The 24161-nt window shown below is 47.3% G+C and overlaps 1 protein-coding gene across 3 annotated transcripts; it reads left to right on the forward strand.

Annotated features, from left to right (window-relative positions):
• On the forward strand, positions 1-22274 carry AP3M2 (adaptor related protein complex 3 subunit mu 2). Of its 3 annotated transcripts, XM_083514322.1 has the most exons (10): positions 77-155; positions 1816-1884; positions 3370-3719; positions 6974-7145; positions 9161-9298; positions 9600-9685; positions 10640-10773; positions 13041-13248; positions 14747-14891; positions 17289-22274. In XM_083514322.1, the coding sequence occupies exons 3-10, from the start codon at positions 3447-3449 to the stop codon at positions 17387-17389; spliced, it is 1257 nt and encodes a 418-aa protein (XP_083370448.1). In that variant the 5' UTR covers positions 77-155; positions 1816-1884; positions 3370-3446; the 3' UTR covers positions 17390-22274. The 3 variants fall into 3 exon arrangements, with proteins under 3 accessions (XP_083370449.1, XP_083370448.1, XP_083370450.1); XM_083514323.1 differs by lacking the exon at positions 1816-1884 and having other exon boundaries at positions 1-155; XM_083514324.1 differs by lacking the exons at positions 77-155; positions 1816-1884 and adding an exon at positions 1935-1955.
• Positions 22275-24161: the final 1887 nt, after the last annotated feature.

A 24161-nucleotide genomic window follows, 5' to 3' on the forward strand; every position in this document is an offset into this window, starting at 1 on the left:
ACGTGGAGGAGCTCCGCCCCACGCAGCCGCCCCCTTCTCAGCTGGTGCTGCCGGCGGGGCGGGGAGGGCGAGGGGCTGTCTGCCGCGAACCAATCAGCGGAGACCGCCGGGGTAAGGGGCGTGGCCAAGGCTCTGGCGAGGAGAGGAAGCGTCCGGTGAGCCGGGGCGGGGGGCGCGGGCGGGCCGGACCCTGGAGCCCCGGGGGCCGAGACTCCCGGGCGGGAAGGCGGGGCTGCGGCCCACCGGGGGTTCAGAGGCGCAGTCTCGCGGGGCTCCGCCCGTGGGGAACGCTGCGCCCTCTAGGTCAGTGTTTCCCAAGCGTCGGCTGCCAGCTGCTTTTGGACTCCAGTTCCCATCATCTCTCCCTGCTGGTATCGCTAGCCGGGGATGGTGGGAGTTGTAGTCCAGAAATAGCTGGAGCCCCAGGTTTGGGAAACACTCTTCTAGGTGGTGTTCCACTCCGACTCCCCTCTGCAGAGGGCACCGCCTTTGGCAAAGGCTGCTTGAGCCAGTGTGTGCAGCAGCTAGAGCGCTGGTCAGGGTAGGACCTGGGAGACCAAATCCTGACACGGCCATGAAGCCCCTTTGGGCCAGTCACTGTCTCGGCTTCATCTCCCTGGCAAGGTTGCTATGGGGATTCAATGAGGTCATGTGGGTGAAATCTGTGGGGTTGCAATGGAGAACAGGGAGTTGAAAAGGTACACAAGATATAGGGCTCTGCGTTCCGGAGGTGTGGAGGGTTGCATGAAAGGGAGTGTTTGCGTAAGTGGGAGGGGGGCTCAGGCTCATGTGCTGGTGTGTTAGGCATGGAGGTGTCCCAGAGGGGATGCTTAGGAGCTCCATGAGGGTCTTCAGCTTAGCATCCTAGAAGACAGTAGGGTCGTAATAGCGATGTTGAGTTGAAAACATTCCACATTTTCCAGCTCTTTATTTTTCTATGAAAATGCTTCCATTTTAAAAGTTTGTTACTAAGAATGAATGGATACCAAGTGCAATAATTCAATATTAGGCTACTTTGGAGTTTTAATTTTTTAATCTGTTTGCTAAATGCAAGTAAAACGAATGTGCTAAATTAGATTACTCCAATGCATCACAATATCTTCTGATGGAAACAGAAAACTATTCAGTGCAAATTTCCCTAAGTTGTATGGGGGAGGGGGAATTCATTTATTTTATTAACCCACATCACTAAGTAATAGTCGAGTTAGCAGAAATCCTCCCTGTGCTCTGGGGCAATTGTAATAGGAATTCTTAGAAATACCACAGGCTGTAATGTGGGGGTAGAGCTCTTGGTTCTTAAAAACAACAACCCTGTGGATGTCTAGCTGTGAGCTATGCAGTTGTAATGAGGATTTTAAGAATTACAAGCAACATCCATGGACGGGCTTTTTATTCTGGAGAGCTGAGAGACTGCAGCTGGGGTTGCTTGCAGATTTACAACTTGTGTTGTGTAGGGGGGTTGACTTACAGCATGGGTAGGGAAACTAAGGCCCAGGGGCCGGATGCGGCCCAATCGCCTTCTCAATCCGGCCCATGGACGGTCCAGGAATCAGCGTGGGGCCTGCCTGGTGTTTTTACACGAGTAGAATGTGTGCTTTTATTTAAAATGCAAGGGGTGAGAATACCTTGACATCTTCCCCAACTTTGAGGTGGGAAGGGGGGGGTGTTGTCTTTGTTGCCCTGAACCTCAGAGCCATTTGGGAAATGATGAGAAGTCTACTTGCTGAGTGCCTCTTAGGTGCAATGTGGCCCCTCCACTCCTCCCAAGCAGAGAAGCTCAGAGGCTGTCCCTAATGCTATCCTTGCTTTTTCTAGGGGAAGACTGGCAAGTGCAATTGTGGATCCCTGAATAGAAAAACAGGAATGTGGATGCTGGAGACCCTGGTGATTACTAAGGGAAAACCTGGGAGAAATTCACAACAGAGCTTTGGGGTCACATAGTATATTATTATCTGGTACCACATTAATTTGTAATACTAGCATTTTATTATAAGCAGCTAAGAAAGGAAACATTCTTGTAAATTTAAATAAAGTCTGCAATCCCAGCTGTCAAACAACTGCACAAATAAAATAAGTTTTATTCTGCTCTTGAAACGCATTGAGGTTTGGGTTCTGGCAAACCCTAAGCGAGAATCTGATCCATAAATGTGCAGCATTGTCAGAAATGCCCCTGTGCATTCCCTTGATATTTGACATTGGTGCATGGATGTCATTGTAGAGAGAGTGCTTGTTGGTCAGACTCAAGCCTTCACAAGGTATGTGACCCTGTGGAGAAAGCCTAACTGGAACTGATCAGTACATGCAGAAAACATAACACCATTTCTGCAAATACTGTCGCTGTTACTTTCCATCCATGCAATTGCATCATAATCACATCACGTTTCCTGCCATGGTCCCACACCTGAAATTCTCACTCCAATTCTCTCTTGGTTGTGACTGCAAGTGTGAACCATCTCTCAGTTTGCTGTAGTCTCCAAAGCTTAACACAGGATGAGCTAATTGGATGAAGGCTAGGAATGAAATGAAGGTATCTTACTTGTAATGGGGCACCTGGAAGTGAAGGGACAAGACTGGCTCAAGCTTAATAGATGATTGATAAAGTGAGCAGTCTGAAATTTGAGGAAGTGGGGGCTGAAGTAGAGGGACATGAGAGGGTGTGTGAATGGAGACTGGCCAAGGGTTCGGGGGGATGGTGGTGTGTGTTTTTTGTTTTGAAGATCTATTCTGCAAGATGTCATTGACACAGTAATGGGGCATTAGTGGTGGGTGTATACTGGACCAGCCACACATCATTCCCCCTCCTTGGTTATTCTGGGATGCCTCCTCAGCATTATTGCCGCCTGGAGGGGCCCCTAATTGCAGCATAAAGAGATAACAGGGTTTCAGCAGGAAGTTAAACATGGAAACAAAGCTGTAGGTCTGTCCTTAAACTTCTGAAGGCACAAACAGTATTAAAACTGAGATTGCATATAACCACCCCAACACCCTCATGAGCTGCTGCTGCTGCTGCTGCTGCTTTGGCGATCATTCGTAGCCGAGTGAGATTGTCTTCCATAAACACTGTTTTAACAGTGAACCATCTTGAGCAGCTGGATGGGAGCTGCTGTGGCTGCTGGGCAATAAGGACTGGGTGGGGTGAAATTACTTTGGTCCTGAGATTTATTTGTTCTGATTACTCCTTTTATATCCCATCTTTTTATCCTCACAGCAACCCTGTGAGGTAGTTAGGCAGAGAGACAGTGAGCTTCATGCTTGAGCTGGGATCTGAATCCTGGTCTCCCAGGTGCTAGTACAACACTTGTGAACTGGCCTTCCTCAATAACACTCAATGAAGTAATATATATTTTGTCACTGTTGATTTTTTTAAAGATCTGAAGTAGCACAGTCCAACTTCCTCTGGACTTGGCAAGGCATCTCCAGCGTTGTGCTTCCCTGTTGGACCAGCCATGATTCACAGCCTCTTCCTGATCAACTCTTCTGGAGACATCTTCCTTGAGAAACACTGGAAAAGTGTGGTTAGCCGCTCGGTTTGTGACTACTTCTTTGAGGCACAGGAAAGAGCCTCAGAGGCAGAAAATGTGCCCCCCGTGATCCCCACCCCTCACCACTATCTCTTGAGTGTCTATCGGCACAAGATCTTCTTTGTGGCAGTGATCCAGACAGAGGTACCCCCGCTTTTTGTCATTGAATTTCTTCATCGGGTTGTGGATACTTTTCAGGTACGTAAAATGGCAACGAGGACTAGAATCTGGTGTAGGATTCTATGTTTTGTCACAGGGCACCTCATGATCAGGAACATATGAAGCTGCCTTATACAGAGTCAGACCACTGCTCCATCTAGTTTTCCATGGTCTACACTGCCGGGGTGGGGGGATGACTCAAAACCCTCCAGATGGTGGACTATTTGTTTGTTTGTTTGTTTGTTTGTTTGTTTGATAGGTTGTTGTTGGACTGTTGTTAAGCTTTCAGACTGCTTTTCAGGAGATGTTTGCAGCTCATGCAATCTCTTGCCATTGGGCATGGTGACTGGGGAGGATGGAAGTTTGGGTCCATCGACATCTGGAGGGCCACAGGTTGCCTGCCACCAGTCCCACTGACTGGCAGCAGCTCTAAAGGGCTTCTGGAAGGAGTCTTTTGCCACCCCACCTGGAGATGCGTTCAGAGCAGGTGCTCCACCACTGAAGAACCACCCTTCTTTCAGGCTCTTGGCCGTGCAGACTCCTAGACCCCCATTTAAAAGGCCACCTCAGAGATGCTCCAGTTCTCTTTCCTAATTTTTTACCCTTCCTTACAGAAAAATGGCTTTTGCCTCCTTTCTTACTTTGGGCATGCTCAGACTGCACACCCACCACAATTTTCTAACTACCTGTCAGCACATGAGAACCAGTGATGGAATCTGAGTTGTAATCTGATGAGCTGAGCATCAGGGATGCTTCTCTACACTCCTTCATTATTTATGTGCTTCATTTTCTCCTCCTCCAGTTACCACTGTAGCTTCCTGGTGACTGTAAGAAAAGGGCCGGGGAAGATGGAGAAGGAGAGTCCACCCTCCCAAATTTGGGAAACTCCAGACCAACTTGGGTCATAATCCAGGGTGATGTTCTGAAATGAACAGGGCCAGATGCTTCCTAACTTCTAATAATTTTATACTTCAATTCTTCCAAATAACTTGTGGTGACAAGCATGGGTCTCTCCCCCCCACCCTGTCCCTGCCCCCCACCACACAAAATATTCCCACTTTATCCTCACAAGACCCTGTAGGAGTAAGGTCAGTAAATAGTCACTGGCCCCAAGGTGCCTTGTGAGCCTCATGGCTGGGTGACACTGAAACGCTTGTCTCCTTGGCCCTATTCCAGCATTCTCACCACAATTACAGAGTGCTCTGGTTCACTTCCAGGTGGACCAGCATTGTTCCCCAATTATTTTACTTCACTGTGTGTTTTTTTAATACTGAAATGCTATTCTTCATTTATACATTTTATAAATTTCAAAGTGGTTCACAGTATACATAAAATCAATAAATAACACCAGTTAAAACATCGACAAGCCATATACAGTACTTTTCAACAACAGCAGCAACCAAGAGAGCAAAATTCTGTCTGAATTCCAGTTGCTGGAACCACAGTGGGTGAGACTGCTCTTGTGCTCGAGTCCTGCTTTTGGGTTTCCCACAGACCTCTGGTTGGCCACAGGTTTTTGGACTAGATGGGCCATTGGCCTGATCCAGCAGGTTCTTAAAATGTTCTTAAAGGAGTTCTATACCAATAGTCAAGGAATCCCAGAAAGGTCTTTTTTTAATATAAGATATTTATTAAGATTTTCAAAATATTACAAAAGAAAAATAGAAAAAAGAAAAATACAAAATAAAAATAATTAAAAACAATAAAGCCTTATATCTTATCCAGACATTAAACAATGCTTTCCTGACAATATGATTCTTAAATGCTTTATGTGCTTTGACCTTATCATACCACAGATATGCATGCCATCCAAATACATTGTTAAAACCTTCTAAATCCAAAATGTCTGTGTTTTCAAGAAGCAGCCATTCTTTCAACCAGCAGAAAGTTGCTGATTCATAGTAAAGTTTAAAGTCTGGCAGGGCAAATCTACCTCTTTCCTTTGCATCTGTTAGTATTTTAAATTTTATTCTAGGCTTCTTGCCCTGCCAGACAAATCTAGAAATATCTCTCTGCCACTTCTTGAAACAGTCCATTTTGTCCACAATTTGCAATGTTTGAAACAAGAACAACATTCTAGGCAATACATTCATTTTTATCGCAGCAATACGACCCAGCAGTGAAAGCTTCAAATTTTACCAAATTTCTAAATCTTTTTTCACTTTCATAGTTGTCTTTAAATAAATTCCCATTTTTTGCTGTCATGTTAATCCCCAGGTATTTCACTTTCTTAACCACTGTTAAGCCTGTCTCGTTCTGAAGCCTCTCTCTCTCAATCGGTGTTAAATTTTTCTTTAAAACCTTGGTTTTTAACTTATTCCCCAGAAAGGTCTTCAGTTGTCTGCAAAAGGCCTCCATTTTCTATGCTCACCTGGTCTCTATAGGGAGCTCGTTCCACAAAATGGGCTCCCCAATGGAAAAGGCTCTCCTTTGAACCCATGCCAAATGGACTTTGGTATGGGTAGCAGTGCCCCCCCCCCTAAATTGCAGTCACCTGCATGGACTGTGGATGGAAAAGGCTGACCTAACCTGGTCCCAAGCAGTACCATTCGTTCCTTGTAATCCCATGTATCCCATGTGTGAGAGGTGAGTGCTGCCAAAGCCGGCATAGGCTCGCTGCCAGTTGCTGTCTTTTAGATTTATTTACAAAGTTCAAAAGAAAGTTTCCAGAGCTTCAAAGCATGTCTGACCCTGTCGGCTAAGATGCCTCGTATGGTTTTTTTGTGTTTTTTTTTACTTTTTCTTCCCCAGCAAGCTAGTCGGCGGAAACCCTGCCTCTGATTTCCTCTGTTCAAAGAATAACTACCGTATTTTTCGCTCCATAACACGCACATAGTTTTTAGAGAAGGAAAATCCGTAGGCATGCCACCCGTAGGCATTCCCTCCATAACACGCACAGACATTTCCCCTTACTTTCTAGGAGGAAAAAAGTGAGTGTTATGGTGCAAAAAATACGGTAGTTCCGGGCTCAGCCTCCCCCCTCCCTGCCTCTTCTTCACTGTCGGACGACAGGCTACTAATTATCTCTTTAGGCTCTCTATAAGTGCTGGTCTCTCCCCTTAGCTCTTTTGCCGTCTGCATCTCCCTGACACCATGGGCCAGGACTCTCCATATCTCACTGTGCTGCTCCCAGTGATACCTCAAAACTCCTGCTTGAAGTGGCTTCCTCACCTTGCTACACAGGAAAACCACCTCTGGCTTTTCTTTTCATGGGGAATAAGTGGAGCTCTCCCTCTTTGGCCTGTTTCAGCAGACACCCTGAGGAGGCTTGTTAACCTTGTTTCCACACACAGGATTATTTTGGAGTCTGCTCCGAGATTGTCATCAAGGACAATGTCGTGGTGGTCTATGAGGTGCTGGAGGAGATGCTGGACAATGGATTCCCATTGGCTACTGAGTCCAACATTCTGAAGGAGCTGATCAAGCCCCCGACCATCCTACGGACAGTTGTCAACACCATTACAGGTCTGTGATTTTGTGTATGTGTGTGTGTGTGGTCTCCAAATAACCTATTTATTGAGCGTTAACTCTGATTTGTTCACAGGGAGATTGGATGGCATTAACTGATGAGCACGCATTCTCATTTGTTGGTGGGGTGGTTAAATGATGATTTAGTGCAGCGAGAGTTATCTCACACTTTTCACTGGATTTTCCCATCCCCGGTAGTGGGCGAGGGCTGAGCCTTAACAGGTGAACTAGTGGAGAACTGGTGTAAGAGCTTTAAAGTAAAAAGGTTTCACAGCTGCATTTTGCAACTGGAAGTTTGTCCCCACTGAGACAAGTAGGATTTGCTTGCAAGTAAATTTTATGCAGGGTTGCATCAATGAGAGATACATTTGATGAGAGATGCATCAGACTCTGGTGGTGGTCATAACTTCCTGAAGAATCTTCACTGCATGTGCTAGATGGATCCCATGACTTACTGTTTTCACTGGGGAAGCGCAGGTGGCATTGTGGAGCTCCTCTTGACAAAGAGCACAGTCAGGTTTGTCCTCCTAAACAGCTGGAATGAATGGAAGAGGCAGCTCTTTCAGCTCAGTTCAGATGATGTCAAGAAGACTGTCACGAACAAGTTTGACAACTGAATGGTTCTGAGGCACTATTCTGCATGTAGACAACCTGACAACTGACCCATATTCAGTTCAACAGCTGTTCTCCATATTTGGCTTTGACCGCTTTCTACTTCTAATTTTTGTCAATAAGTTTTCTCACACTGCAATACAGGCCAGTGAGCTGGTTGTCTGCACTGAAGGCAGGGAACCTATGGCTCTCTAGATAACATTGGGCTCCAACTCTTATCCGCCTCAGCTCACATGGCCTGTGGTCAGGAATGAGGAGATTTGGAGCCTTAACAACATCTAGAGGGCTTCCCATTCCTGGTTTGCATGCAGATTATATGCCCCCACAGCTCCTACCTTCAGATAGTCTCATTTGGTCATCAGTGGCTATGTTTGGATGATCAGATCTTGGCTTAATATGCCAAGTTATGAGCCAGCGTTGTTCCTCCACATGCAGCTGCTTTGCTGCTCCCTTCATAGAATGGGGAAATGAGCCAGGAAGCCACAGTTTAAAAATAGCTTCTCATTATGTACCAACCAGGAAGCTATGATTAATGGCTTCTCAGCAAGCCAGAATAAAGCTGGTTGGCTTGGAAGCAGTTAACCATAGTTTGTTGATTTGAATGTAAGTAGAAGCTATGGTTAACTGTTGCACGTACCCATTGTCTCCAACTGTAGCTTTGGGAACCTAAGCAAAGCTTTCCTGAAAAAGCAACTTCTCCCATTCATCCTAGATCTCTGTGAGGATGGAGGTAGCCAAGAGGTTATGCCTCAGTTTGAGAATAATGTTCTCAGGGCTAATGGTGATGTGTCTTGCCAATGTGGAGAAGATTTTTATTTTTATTTAATTTTATTTATAATTTGTTCTGAACCACAAATGAACAGTCAGAATCCCAGCAGGGATCTTGCCCTCCCATGTTCCCACACTGTAAGATTTATACACAGTTTCAGTGTGCATAAGACAATGTTCATGCATACGACTTCTCCTACTGTACCAGAAGTTGTCCCTGGAGGACGAATGCCTCACAGACCTGCAAGAACATATGCAAAGAAGATTTTTCAAGAAGACACAAATACCCCCAAGTTTGGTGCATTCCTTGCCATAAAAATGTGAGCAAATTTATGTGTGAGTAGCTCTCATTAACCTCAGTGAGACTTAGCTGCTCCCTTTGGGCTGTGGGATATTTTGCTGCAGGAGTTGCAAACTTCCATATGCATACAGCTTCTGCCCTATGAATCTGGTATGCAGAAGAAAAATATTTTGGCTCTTCCTGGTGGGAACTCCTTGCACTAAATGCAATCTGAAAATACTGCTGTTTCTGAGAGAGAGAGCAGTGTTTTGTTGTGGTACAAGAGTATGAGAAATTAGGAAATGGGTTTGGCTGTCCACTTGTCTACTGCCATCTCTTTTAACCTTTTCAGGAAGCACCAATGTGGGAGAACAGCTCCCCACAGGACAGCTGTCTGTTGTTCCTTGGCGAAGAACCGGTGTGAAGTACACCAACAACGAGGCCTATTTTGATGTGATTGAGGAGATAGATGCCATCATTGACAAATCAGGTACATAGATCTGTATTCACATGGCATCGCCTCTAGGCAGCAGGGTCCTTGCCTCAATGAACAGAAGCAGCAGCATTTGGGGCCAAAGGAAGACACATTTCAATGCATTCCCCTCCTCTTGTTCATTTCATTTCCCTCGCCAGTGATGGTGTTTGCATGCTACTTTTCAGATGTAACTTACAAAGTGATCTACCATTTTGAAAAGTCTCGACTACTGTTAACCATAATCAGTGTCCAAAGTGATTTCCCCGGGTTTCGTGACCTCCTTTGTGACTCACTTGGGTTTTATTTCCCATGGCAGGTTCCACGATTACGGCTGAAATCCAAGGGGTGATTGATGCTTGCGTGAAATTAACTGGGATGCCAGACCTTACCCTCTCCTTTATGGTAAAGTTTGAGAGGAAGGACCTCTTGCTTGCTTTTTTCATGCTCTGAATAGACCTACTGGAATTAAGGATCATCACAAGCTTATGGTACCCTCCGTATGTCCTTTCTGTTGTGCCTTCATGATTATTTGCACCCATGATGTTGATGGGACAGTTAAAGGCAACCCCACTTGCTGTACTGCTTGTGCCTGCAAAACATTTGGGGGCAGACATCCTGCTTCATTTCCAATCCATGCATGTCTTGTAACTTTCTGCTGAAATCTTGTATTTTTTTTTTATACTGTAAATATTCTGTTTGTTTTTTGTCCTTCTTTTATTGCGCTATAGTGCCTCGCTTCAGATGTCAGGGAAGCCTGGAAGATGGCCATCAAGCCCAAGGGGGCTTGTGTGATCCTTCATCACTTGATGACTGTTGAGGTCCAGGCATTCAAGTGGGGCTTGTCCTGCAGACCCGCCAAGCTTCCCTGGGGGAAGATGCCAGAGGAACTGGCTGGTGTGGGTGGAAGGCACTGCAGAATGTTGTGGTGGGAAGGAACGCTTAAACTAGGGGTGGGGGACACTTTTTCAGCTGAAGGGCCACATTTCCTTCTGGGCAACCCCTTGGGGGCCACATGGCAGTGTTGCATGGAGACAGAGGCAAAAGCAAGCAGAGCAACAAACCTTTGTCTAGTAGGCTGGTTTCTACACATGCTCATCTCTCCTCCATCCAGACAAGCAAGAGTCACTACCAAGGTTCAAGGGCACCTATCCAAGTGAAAGCACCCAAGGAGGGTCCAGTGCCTGGCCGGGGAGGGTGTGTGACCTGGGGAGAGTCCCAACGGCCTCTGAAATGGGTATTGGGAATACATCAGGAACTGTGGGGAAGAGACAGGCAGCAGAAAAGACAACCCACTGATTTCAGGAGAGAGAACAGTCTGGTTAGAAATCTCTGCTATCTTTATCTTGCTTGCATTAGAATCCCAGGTTGCTGGACGACGTCAGCTTCCACCCTTGTGTGCGTTTCAAGCGTTGGGAATCAGAACGAATCCTCTCCTTCATTCCTCCAGATGGGAACTTCCGTCTGCTGTCATATCATGTCAGCGCTCAGAAGTAAGGAGTGGGGTTGGGAGCAGTCCTTGGCTCCCAAGGTCCAGGAGCTTTCCCTAAACACTTGGTTTGAAAAGGAATCCCTCGTGGTGACATTCTGCTTCTCCCCCACCCAGGGGAACTGCCACCCTCTTATTGGCTCCATTCCCTTTTTGATTTTATTTTTATTTCTCTTCTCTTCATTGCCCACCCTTCATCATCAAGTCCCAGGGCGGGTTACAACAACTTAAAATTCTGAATTAAAAACAGAACATACTACATTCACAAGAATACGGTATGTCCTGAAAACACACATCTCAGGCGTCTAAGGGTAAAGAGGTATGGCTCCAGCATTTGCCGAAAGCTACGTAGCAAAGAAGCCAGTCTGTAAGGAAGGAGGCAAGGTTTATATATATCTACGAAAAAATCTACGAAAGCAAATATATATATATATATATATATATATATATATATATATATATATATACACACATATTTATATATGTATATATGTATATATATATATATATATACTTGAGGTCTGAGTCATTTAGGGTTTTAAACATAAACATGAGCACCCTGAATTGGGCCCAGAAACAGATCAGCAACTGTGGGGCATGAAGTCAACCTTGGCTTGGAAGGTGCCACATGGAACCTGCAACAAAATGTTACAGCATGGTGTATTACTGTTCAGGATACTCTGCTTTGTTCCTCATCCCCAGCAGTCAGTCCGTATTCAGTGGTCACTGCAGACACTCAGTCCTGGAGGTTTCTGTTTTTGCTCCATAAGCAGTGACATCCCTGAATGCTGGAAATAGAGGGAGTGATGACACGGGATATTGCAGACCCTTTGCTAAAACTGAGCACAGAAAGAGCAGAATTAAGACAAAGGAGCAGCTCCTTTGTCCTGGATCAGCGGGAAGACTAGGTGCTAGGGGTGTGCACAGATGGACCCCACCTCCCTCCCAGTGACCTTCAGAAGTGCCATTTGCCATTGTCAGACTGGCTCTTGAAAAAGCAAGATGACAAAGCTAATCTGCTCTATAGTAGAGCTGAAACAAAACCTTACACAAACTAAAAATGTTGCCATTGCCATTCAGTGTTGAGAGTTGCTTTTGGGATGTAACAGTACTCATGGATTTTAAGGTGATGATGCTTAGGGACTGACTGACGGACTGACTAAAATCTATAAATCTGACAGTAGTTGTCATTGGGAATGCTGACAATGTAAATTCATAGTTTTGCAAGCCAAATTTAAAAAGGAAAAAAGCACCATCCCTCCCCCAAATTTGTTTCGGATCTACAATGCATCTTTGGCTCTACAAAAATCCTTGTCCTCCACAAGGCATTCCCAAATGATGCACCTGGAACACATTGTGCAGAGGAAGCTTACAGGCAACTCCGCTTGCACAGGGGTTGTGTTCCAGGTCATTGCGTGCTTGTGAGAAATTGTGTGTAATCAGAGCACCCATTGAAAAAGCCTGCAAACACCTCATTCAGCCCCTGCCCCGCCCTGCCCCTTTTTGTGACTTTTTGGGTAACATCAAAGTTTAGCACAGTGCACGCATGTGCGGTCGAGCACATAACAGTCACTGCCTGTACTGTATATATTTTTGGCAAAGATTAGAAGTCACAGAATATAGAGAATCAAAAATAAATAGCCTTGGGTGCAGAGGCCAGAGAGAACTAACCACAGGTGTGGGGGTAAATACAAGGAGCTGCCCGGGGATATTGAAATCCCACTCCTCAGACCACTAGAGTGCTGCTCAACAGTCCCTTCTGGCTTCTTGCATATTACTGCCAATGCATTTGGAATTACCATGGAAAACCTGGGGAAGATATTCTTTCAGGTGTTCCTCTGCAGTCATAAGAACTAGAAACCTTTAAAATATAATAGATATCATTGTGCAAGGAAGACATCAGAGCCTACTTCAGAAGGACTCTCCCCTCCCTTCTCTGCTCCCCACAGACACCAGCCAGCCCCAGCTATCCTCTGGGAAGGACCATCGCATGTGACTGCTGAACATTAGCCTGCTACACAGGACTGGGCGGCTTTCTCCAACCTGGTGCCCTGCTCCAGATGCTTTTAATTGCAATTCCCATCATCATTGGCCAGCACAGTGGGGCGGCGGGGGTGTGTGTGTGTGCGGTTTGGTGCCGAAACGTGACTACCCTACTAGCTAGGCTTGATGAGAGTTGTTTTCCAAAGCATACGGAGCAGGACACCAGGTTGGGGGGAGCTGGTTTTTACTGCTGCTGCTGCTGCTGCAATGGTGTCTCCTCTCTTCCAGCTTGGTGTCCATCCCTGTTTATGTGAAGCACAACATCAGTTTCCGGGACAGCAACTCCTTGGGCCGCTTTGAGATCACCGTGGGTCCCAAGCAGACAATGGGGAAGAGCGTGGAGGGGGTGATGGTCACCAGCCAGATGCCCAAAGGAGTCTTGAACATGACCCTCACGCCTTCGCAGGGGACGCACACATTTGATCCTGTCACAAAGGTGAGAAGGGAGGTGCAAATGGGGCAGCAGAGTCTGGTTCTTGAACCATTTCTCTCGTCTTCCAGGAAGAGAGGAGATGAGAGCCCCTTGACCCATTTAGATGCTTCTCAATGTCTTTTCAAAGTAGGGCAATTAGAGTGGCAGCACAATTTCTGCATGCGGTTCTCCAGCCAAATAATGTGTACAGAAACATATACTAAACTGTTCATAGAAACATGTGTATTAGTGAAAACAACATACAATAATGCATTATATTACAGGAAATTGCTTGTGAAATTGTGTATATTACTAAATATAGTATACCAAAATGTGTTCACTAGGAGAAATTAGCACTAAGATGCTGGTGAATTTTCAGGAGGATTAAAAAATAATAATCCACAAGTTGCTGCAGAAATTTGGAGTACATATATTACGACTGAAAAAATGAGAACCTGAGATCCATTCCTACTTGCCACACAATGTTTTTTCTTTCTTTGGCGATCACTTGTAGCAGAGTAAGATGGTCTTCCACAGAGTTTTAGCAATGAGTCCGTAAGTGACTGTGGAGGCCAATTCTGGATCCACCCATCCTTCCACAGTGGGGACATTGGTTTCTGGTTGGGAGTTAATCATGGTGTGGATTTGCCAAGCGGGCCTTCTTCTTAGCACGTTTCTCCCTTGCGTCCTGAGTTCGAGTGTCTTCAAAGCCAAGACACTCAAAGACAGGCCACACAATGTGCATATGCACTGATATATTGAAACCAAGTTAAAAACAATTTGCAGTCGCCAAGGCAGTCAAGTGAGTAGAGTGGAACTGGAGCTGGCAGCAATAGGAATGACCAGTTTGCTTTAAGAGAGGAAAGGTCTTGGTCAGCCCACTAGAGGTGTCCAGTGAGCAAACAATGAATTCCCCAGGGAGGGCACCACTGCTTAGAAGCCCCTCCCTTTGCCCTCCCCACCCAAAGGCAGCAGCACCCTGGGAAGGGTGTCTTGGATGATTAACTAAAGCTTCCTATCCACACTTACGTCCTCTGAATAGAGCAAGAACGTGCTTCTGAATAAGCACACAAGAGGGGTGAGATGTAAACTCAAATTAATTCACAGTGCATTAGTTGCAGATTGGTCTGTATGTCTGAGGTCAAGGCAGAGGCATATTCTGATACCCTTCCTTCCTGTGTGTCAGCACTGCAAGTCCTACACTTTCCAGGCCCCAAACCTTATTTTATTTATTCATTTATTACCTTTATATTGCAACTTCCCTCCAAGGAACTCAAGGTGATCCACTTCTTTTTCTCCTCCCCGTTTTATCTTCACAACAACCCTGCGAGGGAGGTCAGGCTGAGAGTGAGTGACTGCGGCCCAAAGTCACACCCAGGGAGCTTCATGACTCAGTGGGGATCTGAGCCCTGGTCTCTCCCAGGTCCTAGTCCAGCCCTCCAGCCAGGACACCACACGGGCTTTCAACCTTCCGCTGTCTTACTGACTCTGTGGTTGCCTGTCTTCTGTTTCTCCTGTGAAGCTGCTGTCTTGGGATGTGGGGAAGATCAACCCCCAAAAGCTGCCCAATCTGAAGGGGACCATGAGCCTCCAGGCAGGAGCCTCCAAGCCGGACGAGAACCCCACCATCAACCTGCAGTTCAAAATCCAGCAGCTGGCCATTTCCGGTATGTGGGCAGAGAGTTCAGTGACACTCCGCTTTTTTAAACTTACGCACTTCCTTTTGAAACATTTCTCTCTCAGTTGACCCAATTAGGATAAAGCAAAGCAGACGACAGCAGAGGGTGGTGGGCCTGCAAGGCAATTTAACAGCCTGTTGCTGACGCAAAAGCCACCCTTATTCCATCTTAATGGTTGCTTTGAGCCGCCTTGAAAAGCTCCCACTCTGTTGGGCAAATAGGTGGGGGGGGGATTGGTGTTTTAATGAATGCCCAGTGTCCCCTTTGCCAGTTTCTTAAAAGAGACGCCTGACCAAAGCAGGTAGGTCTTCCTAGGCCAAACGTTCTCTATCCTGGACGCCATCCTTGAGAATCCCCTTTCTTCTGTCATGCCCTATCAGTCTGGTGCCTGGAGGAGCTCACGCATCCAGGCCGGTCAGCGTGCCCGGTGAGTGACTTGCTACGAGAAGGTTGGGAGTGAACGGAGGCCTCTTCAGCCTCTGCCTTCCGTCCTGCCTCTTCTGGCTCCACGTCCTTTGGGGAAGCAGTGTCCTTAAAGGGGCAGCCTCTGGCCTGAAGATGGCCACTTCTCCTAGGCGCTGTGGCCTCCTGCCTCCTGTGGTCCCTGGTCAGGTCATTTGGGAGGGGCAGGCACTTGGCTCCTTGAGCTCAGGTGAAGCATCTTGGCTCTGGTTCTCTGACCCCTGGTGTTGTGGGAGCTGCGCTCAGAGATTCCCTTACTACCTGTGTCAAGCTTGGAGCCAGGAACCTGATCTGGCTCCTTAACCGAAGGCTGTAGCCTCTGACTTGGTATCCTGGTCTTTGCTGGACTCTGTTCTGGGGCACTTAGCAACTCACCTAACATTTATTAAACTTCTTGATGACATTATCTTGCCCAAGGCAAGCCAAAGCGACTTAACAACCCACTCACCCCCCCCCACCCACAGAGATACACTAAAACCAGGGGAGGGGATACATTAAAAACATCCCACCCCCTTCTAAAAGGCCACAGATAGTTAAAGACCAAAGTCCTGGTTACAGAGGATTTTTTTTTTTTTGGCCTGGTGCCTAAAGACAGGGATGTACAAAGCAGCAGTCTTACTGCTACAGGGGGACATGTGAAAGAAACTACCGTATTTTTCGCTCTATAACACGCACCTGACCATAACACACACATCGTTTTTAGAGGAGGAAAACAAGGGAAAAAACAGTCTGAATGAAACAGTGGATGTATCATTTTTGTGCTTCATGCTGTGGCCACAGACATGTGATCTGATGGTGAATTTGGGCTGACCCAATGCAAAGATCCTGAGGATCCATGTGGATCCATGCTTTGTAACCACGTTTTTGCACCATTGCAGCCCCAGGCAACAGTGGGTGCGTGATTTTTGGGGGGCAGGCTGTAGCCATGGACATGCAATGTTCTCTGGTGGTGAATTTGGGGGTGACCCAATGCAAAGATCCTGAGGATCCATGTGGATCCATGCTTTTTAACCACATTTTAAGTGGGGAGGGAAGGAAAAACACAGAAATGACAAGGAGCACGAGAGGGGTGTGCAGAGAAGCAGCTGGCTAAGAATGCAGGAGAGGGGTTTAACGGGAGGGAGGAAAGGAAGGCAAGTTTCCCACCCACCCACCCACCCAAGCCAGCCAGCTCTCTCTCTCTCTCTCTCTCCCCCCCCCCCACCTGCATGTTTTCAGCAGCACCGGAGCACAGAGAGGAAGGAAGGACGCTCTGCTTTCCCCCTCTGCTTGCCTGGAGGGGAGGGGCTTTCCCTGCTCTTTGTTCCGTTTGAGCAAACACAGCAACGAAACAGAGGAGGGTGGGCAGTAAGACCCTGAGGCAGAATGCAGGAAAGCAGCAGCTTCCTCTTTTCAGGTTTCCCTTCTCCGTGACTGCGCAATTTGATTTTTGCCTGATTTTTCGGCTCCAGGGACCACACATTCGCTCAATAACACGCACAGACATTTCCCCTTCCTTTTTAGGAGAAAAAATCTGCGTGTTATAGAGAGAAAAATACGGTATATGGCTCAGTGGACTGCCGCAGACGATTAGTCCCCTCCTTTGCTCCTTCCCATCTCTATCATAATAGGTTTCATGAAGATTAAGCAGTTCTGTGCATATGTGCTTAACAGTCTCAACATCCTAAGGGGCTAAGAGGAGCCCACTGGATCAGGCCAGTGGCCCATCTGGTCCCACACTCTGATCTCACGGTGGCCAACCAGATGCCCTGTGAAGTGCGCAAGCCGGCCCTGAGTGCAAGAGCCCTCTCCTCACCTGTGGTTCCCAGAAATGGGCACTCGGGTCTTCTGCCTCCGTCAGTGGAGGCAGAACAGAGCCGCCATGTCTGGTCTTCCCCAGTTGCTCTCCCCCAACCTCTCTCCTTACCTTTTCCGCCCTCCTAGGTTTGAAAGTGAATCGCCTGGACATGTACGGAGAGAAATACAAGCCTTTCAAAGGGATCAAGTACATGACCAAAGCTGGGAAGTTCCAAGTGAGAACCTAACGGTGGCCCTGCCCGCAAAAAGGCTTGCCTGTGCCCTGACTTTCAGTCCGACTGTGTCCCACCTCCCAGAGCTGCTCCTTGCTATGGCCCACCTGGAGTAGGTCAAGGCAGGTATCTCTTCCCACCCCCCACCCCTGCCAGCTGGGCAAACCTAGCACTTACGCCTGGATCTTAAATTGTGAAGCTCTTGGGTGGGATTGAAGAGCAAACGGGAAACTGTGAACCATCTTCCCGGCTTACCAGCGAATGTTTCAGCTCATGAAAACCCTGCCCCCATCTCCCTATCTTTTGGCTGGCATTTGCTTAGTTATTTGCTGTCTGGCGTTCCAGTAGCATCTGAAGACAGGAGGAGACGTCTTTAGAGATTGAGGGGTTTAATCCTGAAGATGCTCCTCCTCTTTTGCATCTGGTACTCTTCTTGTTTGTTTCAAAGACTGCCTAGGAAAGAACTCCCCACCCCGTAAATCCTTGACAAAGAGCTGGCTGAAGAGGACTGGACAGGGGAACAGGATGCTCTCCTCATTTCCTCCTGTCCCGTTTAAAATGTATTGCTTGGGGAAGAGGTTGGAAAGAGCTAATAGTCTTGCGGGGCCTGAAGGTCACGTGGAAGAGGCACTTGAGCGCCTTGCAGATCTGCCAAGGGCCAGTCCAACACTCATCTGTCTCGAATGGCTTTTTGCAGATTTCTTGGTCATGCTTTGAAAACCACAAAGCCTGTTCATCCAGAGATAGCAGTGGGACACAAAATGCAACTGTGTTCAGGGCTGCTGCTGCTGTACCATCTTTTGCTGTCCAAAAAATCCCCGTTATTTTCTTTGCTGAAGGGTTGTGGTGGGAGGGGAGGCTGTGTCCCCTGTGTCCTTCATCTTGCTAAGGCAGCCCCTTCACCAACCTGGTTGACCTCCAGGCACTTTGGACCACCGTGGGGCTGATGAGAGTTGCAGTCCCAAACATCTGGAGGGCCCCCAGGCAGTGAAGGCTGGATTCAGGGAGTGGAGTGGTGGCAGGAGCCTGGGGCTTTGCGGGGGCTGCTTTGTGGCTCCTCTTCCTGCATGCAGTGGTGTGTCGCTCACCTGGCTGTCCTCTCTCTCAAGCATATCGCTCCTATGCAAGTAGATTATTAGATTACAGTTGTGTGCATACCGGTCAGAGCTTGCATCAATTTGCACGTTTGCTTGTTTTATAAAACACAGCAAAGCCAGGTTGTTTCCTTTTTGACACAGCAAACCATCTTCCGAATGTCCCCATTGTTGAGAACTCTAAAAGCACAGCATACAGCTGTGAGCCACATGGGGAGAATCCACGAGGCTGGTTAGTTGCTGTGCCAAAACAATCCTTGCACATTGGACTTCACGATTCAAGTGCCCATTTTTTTAAAAAAACAATAATTATTAAAATGGCAGTGTACCTTGGATCGCTTTTTCAGGACTCTGGTGGGTCAGAATCTCAGAAGACCCTTTCGCCCGTCAGATCCCTGCCACTCTCTTGAGTGCAAAGAAGACAGAATTAGGTGCATCCCCTTGTAGCAGGGGAGGTTTTCTCTTAAAGGAACTTCCTCCACCCTCAATGATCACCTTCCTACAGTGAGACCCCATATGTAATCACCAGCCCATTGAATTGCAGCCACTAGCAGATTGTAAGGTGGTGCCATTTTTAGCAGAGTGTTGTAATGTGGTAATCTGTCTGCATGATTCTGCACCAGCTGTCATTTCCAAACACTTTTTAATGATAATGTGTAGATCTGATCCAAATGTGACTTAAAGTCCCTGGCCAGATCTGCTTTCTCCAGGGAGGGGTGCAGCTGACACACCTGCTGAAACTGGGCCAAAGCACTCCTTGCCACCTGAAGATGTGGAAGCAGCTCCAGGTCTGAGAGCACCTACAAAACTTGAATTGGGTCCTTCAGAGGGAGCACAAGCCCACCAGGAACAGGTCTGCCCTTCTGTTCTTGCCCCAGCATTTCCACAGACCATTGCCTGGCTTAAGCCTTAGCTTCCCATGCAAAGGGGGACAGCCCTCTGTCCTCAGCCCCAAGATGGTGCATCACTCCTGAAGTTTCTCCTACACATTAAGAGTGGACATCTGCAAAGAAAAGTCTACATGTATAGACTTCCAAACACATTAGACTTTCTGTGTGTTCTGGAATCCTGCCTAGATGTGAACATGGGGAGGCTTTCCTTTGCAAATGCCTAATTTGTGGGTGTTGTGGAGGAGGCCAATGTTGGGGTGTGTCTTTGGCAGTGTGTGTGTGCAACCTTGAGTGCAGCCCTTTTCTACCTACAATTTCCACCCCCCACATCTACAATCCTTGTGTGAAAGGAACTCTGGTCTCTGATATTTCCATATAAAAGTGCATAACAGTAGTGAACTATTTAAAAACAACAACATCTCAATAAAACCAGATGAACTCTGGCATAAAGACAGATCTACAGCAAGGGTGGGCAGGCTTCAGGCTTGTGTGATCTGCTTTGTTGTGTGTTTTATTTATACTGTAGCCTCAAGATCTGTCAACTGGAGCCAAGTATGAAAGACATACACTTAGATGTAAAAGAATTATGAGCCCAGGACTTCGTTTTGAGTCTTGGAACCATGGATGAAGCGGTCAGGGATTACGTGAGGTAGACGGTTTGTTCCTATTTCAGCACTTGGTGCAGGCAAGAAATCAGAGTTGGTGTCAAGAGAGCATTCCATGAAGACAACGGAACAGAGCCTTTCCCTCTAGATTCAAAGGACATGTGGACTTGTAGAAGCCTCCCAGGACAATCTTAGAAATTCAGGCTGATTTAAGCAGGAGAAAGGAGTCCTTTAGGGTCCTAAAGCACCGTATTTGGGAGGATGATATTCAGTGCATGCTGTCATTAGCAATGGAATTGGATATGCACAGCGGGGCTGAAGCCCACCACACCCATGTGAGTGTGTGTAAAGGAAAGAAAAGCTTAGGTGTGGTTTTGGCACATGTGAGAAGTGCACTCTCCTCTTTCTGTGGGAGGGAGAGATGTGCTTGCTTCCCATGCTCAGTAGGTGGAGCTGCAACTCCAGGAATTGTGATTCTGTGCCCTTGTATAGTTATTCCCCTTCTGCAAACCAGTGGGCCTTCTCAGGTGGGAGCCAAAAGGAAGGCCTAGTTTGGGTGGGTGGGTGGGTGGGTGATGTTTGGCACCATTTAAGGACAGTAGAGCAAGAGGTGCCCAGATCTGGCTCGTCAGGTACAACAAGAAGGAAACCCTGCACCTGAGACCATGCTCTTCTGCAGCTCCTCCCATTGATGGAAATGTCTTGCTTCATTTCAAGGGAGCAGGCGCAGCACTTCTGCATATGTTGTGCCCTAGGTTAGCCGATGACAGGGTTGCAGGATGTCCCGATGGAGGGCTTCCCAAGGGGCACCTGCAATGGCCACAATAGGATGGTGGACTAGGCAGGAGCAGCAGAAGCTGCTCTTCTACCCTCAGACCAGCATTCCTTCTAGCCCACTATTAAGGAAGGGCCAGAGCTCAGTAAGAGAGCATCTGCTTTGCGTGCAGAGGGTCCCAGGTTAAGTCCCCACCAGGTCGGGGTGAGAACACCCCCTCTCTGAAATGGTTGGGAACTGCTGCCAGTCAGTGCAGACAGTACTGAGTGAGATGGACCAGTGGATTCATTCGTTTACATTGGCTGGCCAGCAGCTCTCCTAGGTTTTCAGGCAGGGTCTCCCAGTCCTTGCTGGAGATGTCAGAAGTTGAATTTGAGACCTTCTGCATGAAAAGCATGTGCCCTACACATTCCTGCCTGCAGATCTCCTCACTTCTCAAGTGCTTGTGTCTAATGGGAATGTCTCCTTGAACTTGGAAGGGTCGAGAGGTGTGTGAAGAAACCTCTGACTTTGCATGGCTCAGATATAGCCTCCTGCATAAGACTAGGAGTCATGACCGTTGAGCTGCTCGCCTGCATCTCTGGCGGTGCCCATCTTTGTCAGGTAGCCCCTGCCAGGTTGCCTATGAGAGAATTGGGCTGGAAAAGATTCCATCCAACCACTCACCGTGCTGGTTTTAGTGTAAAACACATGCACCCAGCACGTGTGCCAATCCACTTGATGCACTGTTACCCCACTCTTCCAAACCAGTATGTTTACTGGATTTCGGAGGAGGAATTGTGGTGGACTAGATGTTGACTGCTGACACACCTGTCAGCAGAGATAATCATGTACGGGCTCACTAGCAGTACATGTGGAAAGGATCAGCAGAAGTCTAGTGTCCAGATCAAAGGAAGTTATAGTCCCACTCTATTCTTCCTTGGTCAGACCACATCCGGAATACTGGGTCCAATTCTGGACACCACAATTTAAGAAGGATGTTGACAGGCTGGAAGGCGTGCAGAGGAAGGGTGACCAAGATGATCAAGGGTCTGGAAATCCAGCTTTCTGAGGAAAGGTTGAAGGAGGTGGGTATGTTTAGCCTGGAGAAGAGGAGACTGGGAGGAGATATGAGAGCCATCTTCAAATATTGCAAGGGTTGTCACATGGAAGAGGGAGCAAGCTTGTTTTCACCTGCTCTAGATGCAATGGCTTCATGTCACAAGAAAGGAGATTATGACTCAACATCAGGAGAAATTTTCTGACAGTAAGAGCAGTTTGGCAGTGGAAGGGACTCTCTGGGGAGTTGGTGGCCTCTCCTTCCTTGGAGGTTTTTAAGCAGAGCCTGGGTGGCCATCTGTCAGGGATGCTTTAGCTGGGATTCCTGCATCACAGGGGGTTGGACTGGATGACTCTTGGGGTCCCTTCCAACTCTACAATTCTGTGATTCTATTCTTGCTTCTCTCTCTCTCTTGCTTTCTCTTTAGATTAGCTTGGCTTTTATTGTATTTTATGTGGAAAACTTCCAATAAAAATTGATAAAAACAAAAGAACAAACCAGTATGTTTACTCTGGTAACTTGGAAGCATTCTGTTGATTTTGATCTCTGAGGGCAAGTTCAGCTTGCTCAAAGGCCTGGAATTTGATGTTGCTTCCAAGTTTAATCCCGGGGTGACCCAGTTCTTTATCATAATCAGGCCTTCCTGATGAGTTTGCATCCTCTTCAGTTTTTTCCTTGGAAAGATGAGGGTTGGGCTGGGCTGCCTGCCACGTGCTGCCGCTGACGCCACACTCCCTTCAGTGTTGCTGTCTCCTGGTGCCGCTGAAAGCCTGATTCCAGTTGCTGGATCTGATGGTCTCGTGCTACTCACCTTCAGTCTAATGGGAATATAGGAAGCTGCCTCCTGTCAAGTTGGCCCGTTGAACTAAGTGTTGCTGACACTGACTGGCAGTGACTCTTCAGGGTTTGGGGCAGGGAAATGTTGAGGACTGAAACTGGGAACCTTCTCTGTTTAAAGTGTGCACTCTGCTACCTCCAAAATAAAACCCTTCCCTCTCATAATAAAGTAAGGTTCCAGCCCTCATGTTTCTGAATAAAGGACTGATTTTAAACGAGACAAATCCTTATTCCATTGAGCCAGTTGCAAAGTGTGTGCTCTGAGCTATGGCCCTCCGCCAGCAACTTCTGCAAGTGAGCTTTCCCTACAAACTGCTGTCCTCCCCACCCAGGTGGGTCAGATTTCACACCCAATTTGTGGTGGTGGTGGTTGACAGCCATCTGTCTCAAGAGACAGCTGCATATGCCTTGGCAGGGGTGGGAATCAAACCACTGAGAATCACAGCACCTGCTGTGGCTGCTGAGAACAGTAACTTGTGACTGCTGCCTCCTGCCTTGTTTTTGCTGCGTTGGTAGCACCAAAGTGACCTTCCCAGGGCGCCAGCCTGGGCCATGTGATGGGAGGTCTTTGGCTTCCCAGACGACAAGACCCGCCTCTCGGCCTCACTGGTGGGGTCCAGAGGAAAGCAGAGCAATACATTTGGCACCAGCTGGGCTGCAGGAGTTGCTGAAAGGAGACACCTCTGGTACTACACAAAATCAACAGCCTCTGCCCCCCAGATCTCTATGGTAGAGATGTGGCCCTTCAGGAATTGCTGGATTACAAGTCACATCATCCCTATTAGCTATATTAGGATTTCCATACGTCTGGAATTTCCCAGACATAGCCAGGATCCATCCCTTGGAAACAGCATCTGGTTGAAAACCACTGAAATGTCCAGGAAAATCTGGACGTACGGCAACCCATGTTGGATTTTGGCTAATTTCCTTTAAAACTTCATATATATTTTTGAGATTTTGCAAAAGAAGCTCAACAACTTTGGGCAAAAATAAAAAAGCTCAACTACTTTGCCCCCCCCAACCCAAAAAATATGACAACCCTAAGATATGCTGACTGGGGCTGATGGGAGTTGTAGTTCAACATCATCTGGAAGACCATGGCTTATCTATGCCAAGGACACAGCAGAGGGAGCCAAGCAAGCGTCCACATTCCTGCCATCATATGTTCTGTTGTTGGGGCTTCTGGAGAGGGAGAAATGCCCGTCTCATTTCTCTGAGTCAACAAGCCTCCCGCCGAAGGCCTTGTTCACTGCGTTGGAGTGAGGCCTTCATTCCTGAAAGGCTAAATCACCAGAAGGCCAAATCAGCCCTGGCTTGAACTTTGAACAGCAGCAGAGCAGAAAGACCTTGTGAAGTTGGGAGGAGAAAAGCCTGGAATTCGCAACCCTGATACCTCAATACAGATGCAAGTCCTCTTGAATTCAGTGGGACATGCCCAAGTAATTGTGTATGCCATCAATCTCATTTTCAGAAATAATAGTACTGTAATATCCTTTTTGCACGATTTCTGTTTCTTTTCTTCACCTTTAACTGCCCTGAACCATTTT

This window comes from Podarcis liolepis, assembly GCF_965112155.1.
Source record: "Podarcis liolepis genome assembly, chromosome: 7".
Classification (NCBI taxonomy): Eukaryota; Metazoa; Chordata; class Lepidosauria; order Squamata; family Lacertidae; genus Podarcis; species Podarcis liolepis.

Excerpts from the sequence above, each read along its gene's own strand:
- AP3M2 (XM_083514323.1), top strand. The coding sequence starts at position 3,447 with ATGATTCACAGCCTCTTCCTGATCAACTCTTCTGGAGACATCTTCCTT. Across the intron at positions 10,774-13,040 it reads TATCATGTCAGCGCTCAGAA|CTTGGTGTCCATCCCTGTTT; the intron begins GTAAGGAGTGGG and ends CCTCTCTTCCAG. Across the intron at positions 14,892-17,288 it reads CCAGCAGCTGGCCATTTCCG|GTTTGAAAGTGAATCGCCTG; the intron begins GTATGTGGGCAG and ends CCGCCCTCCTAG.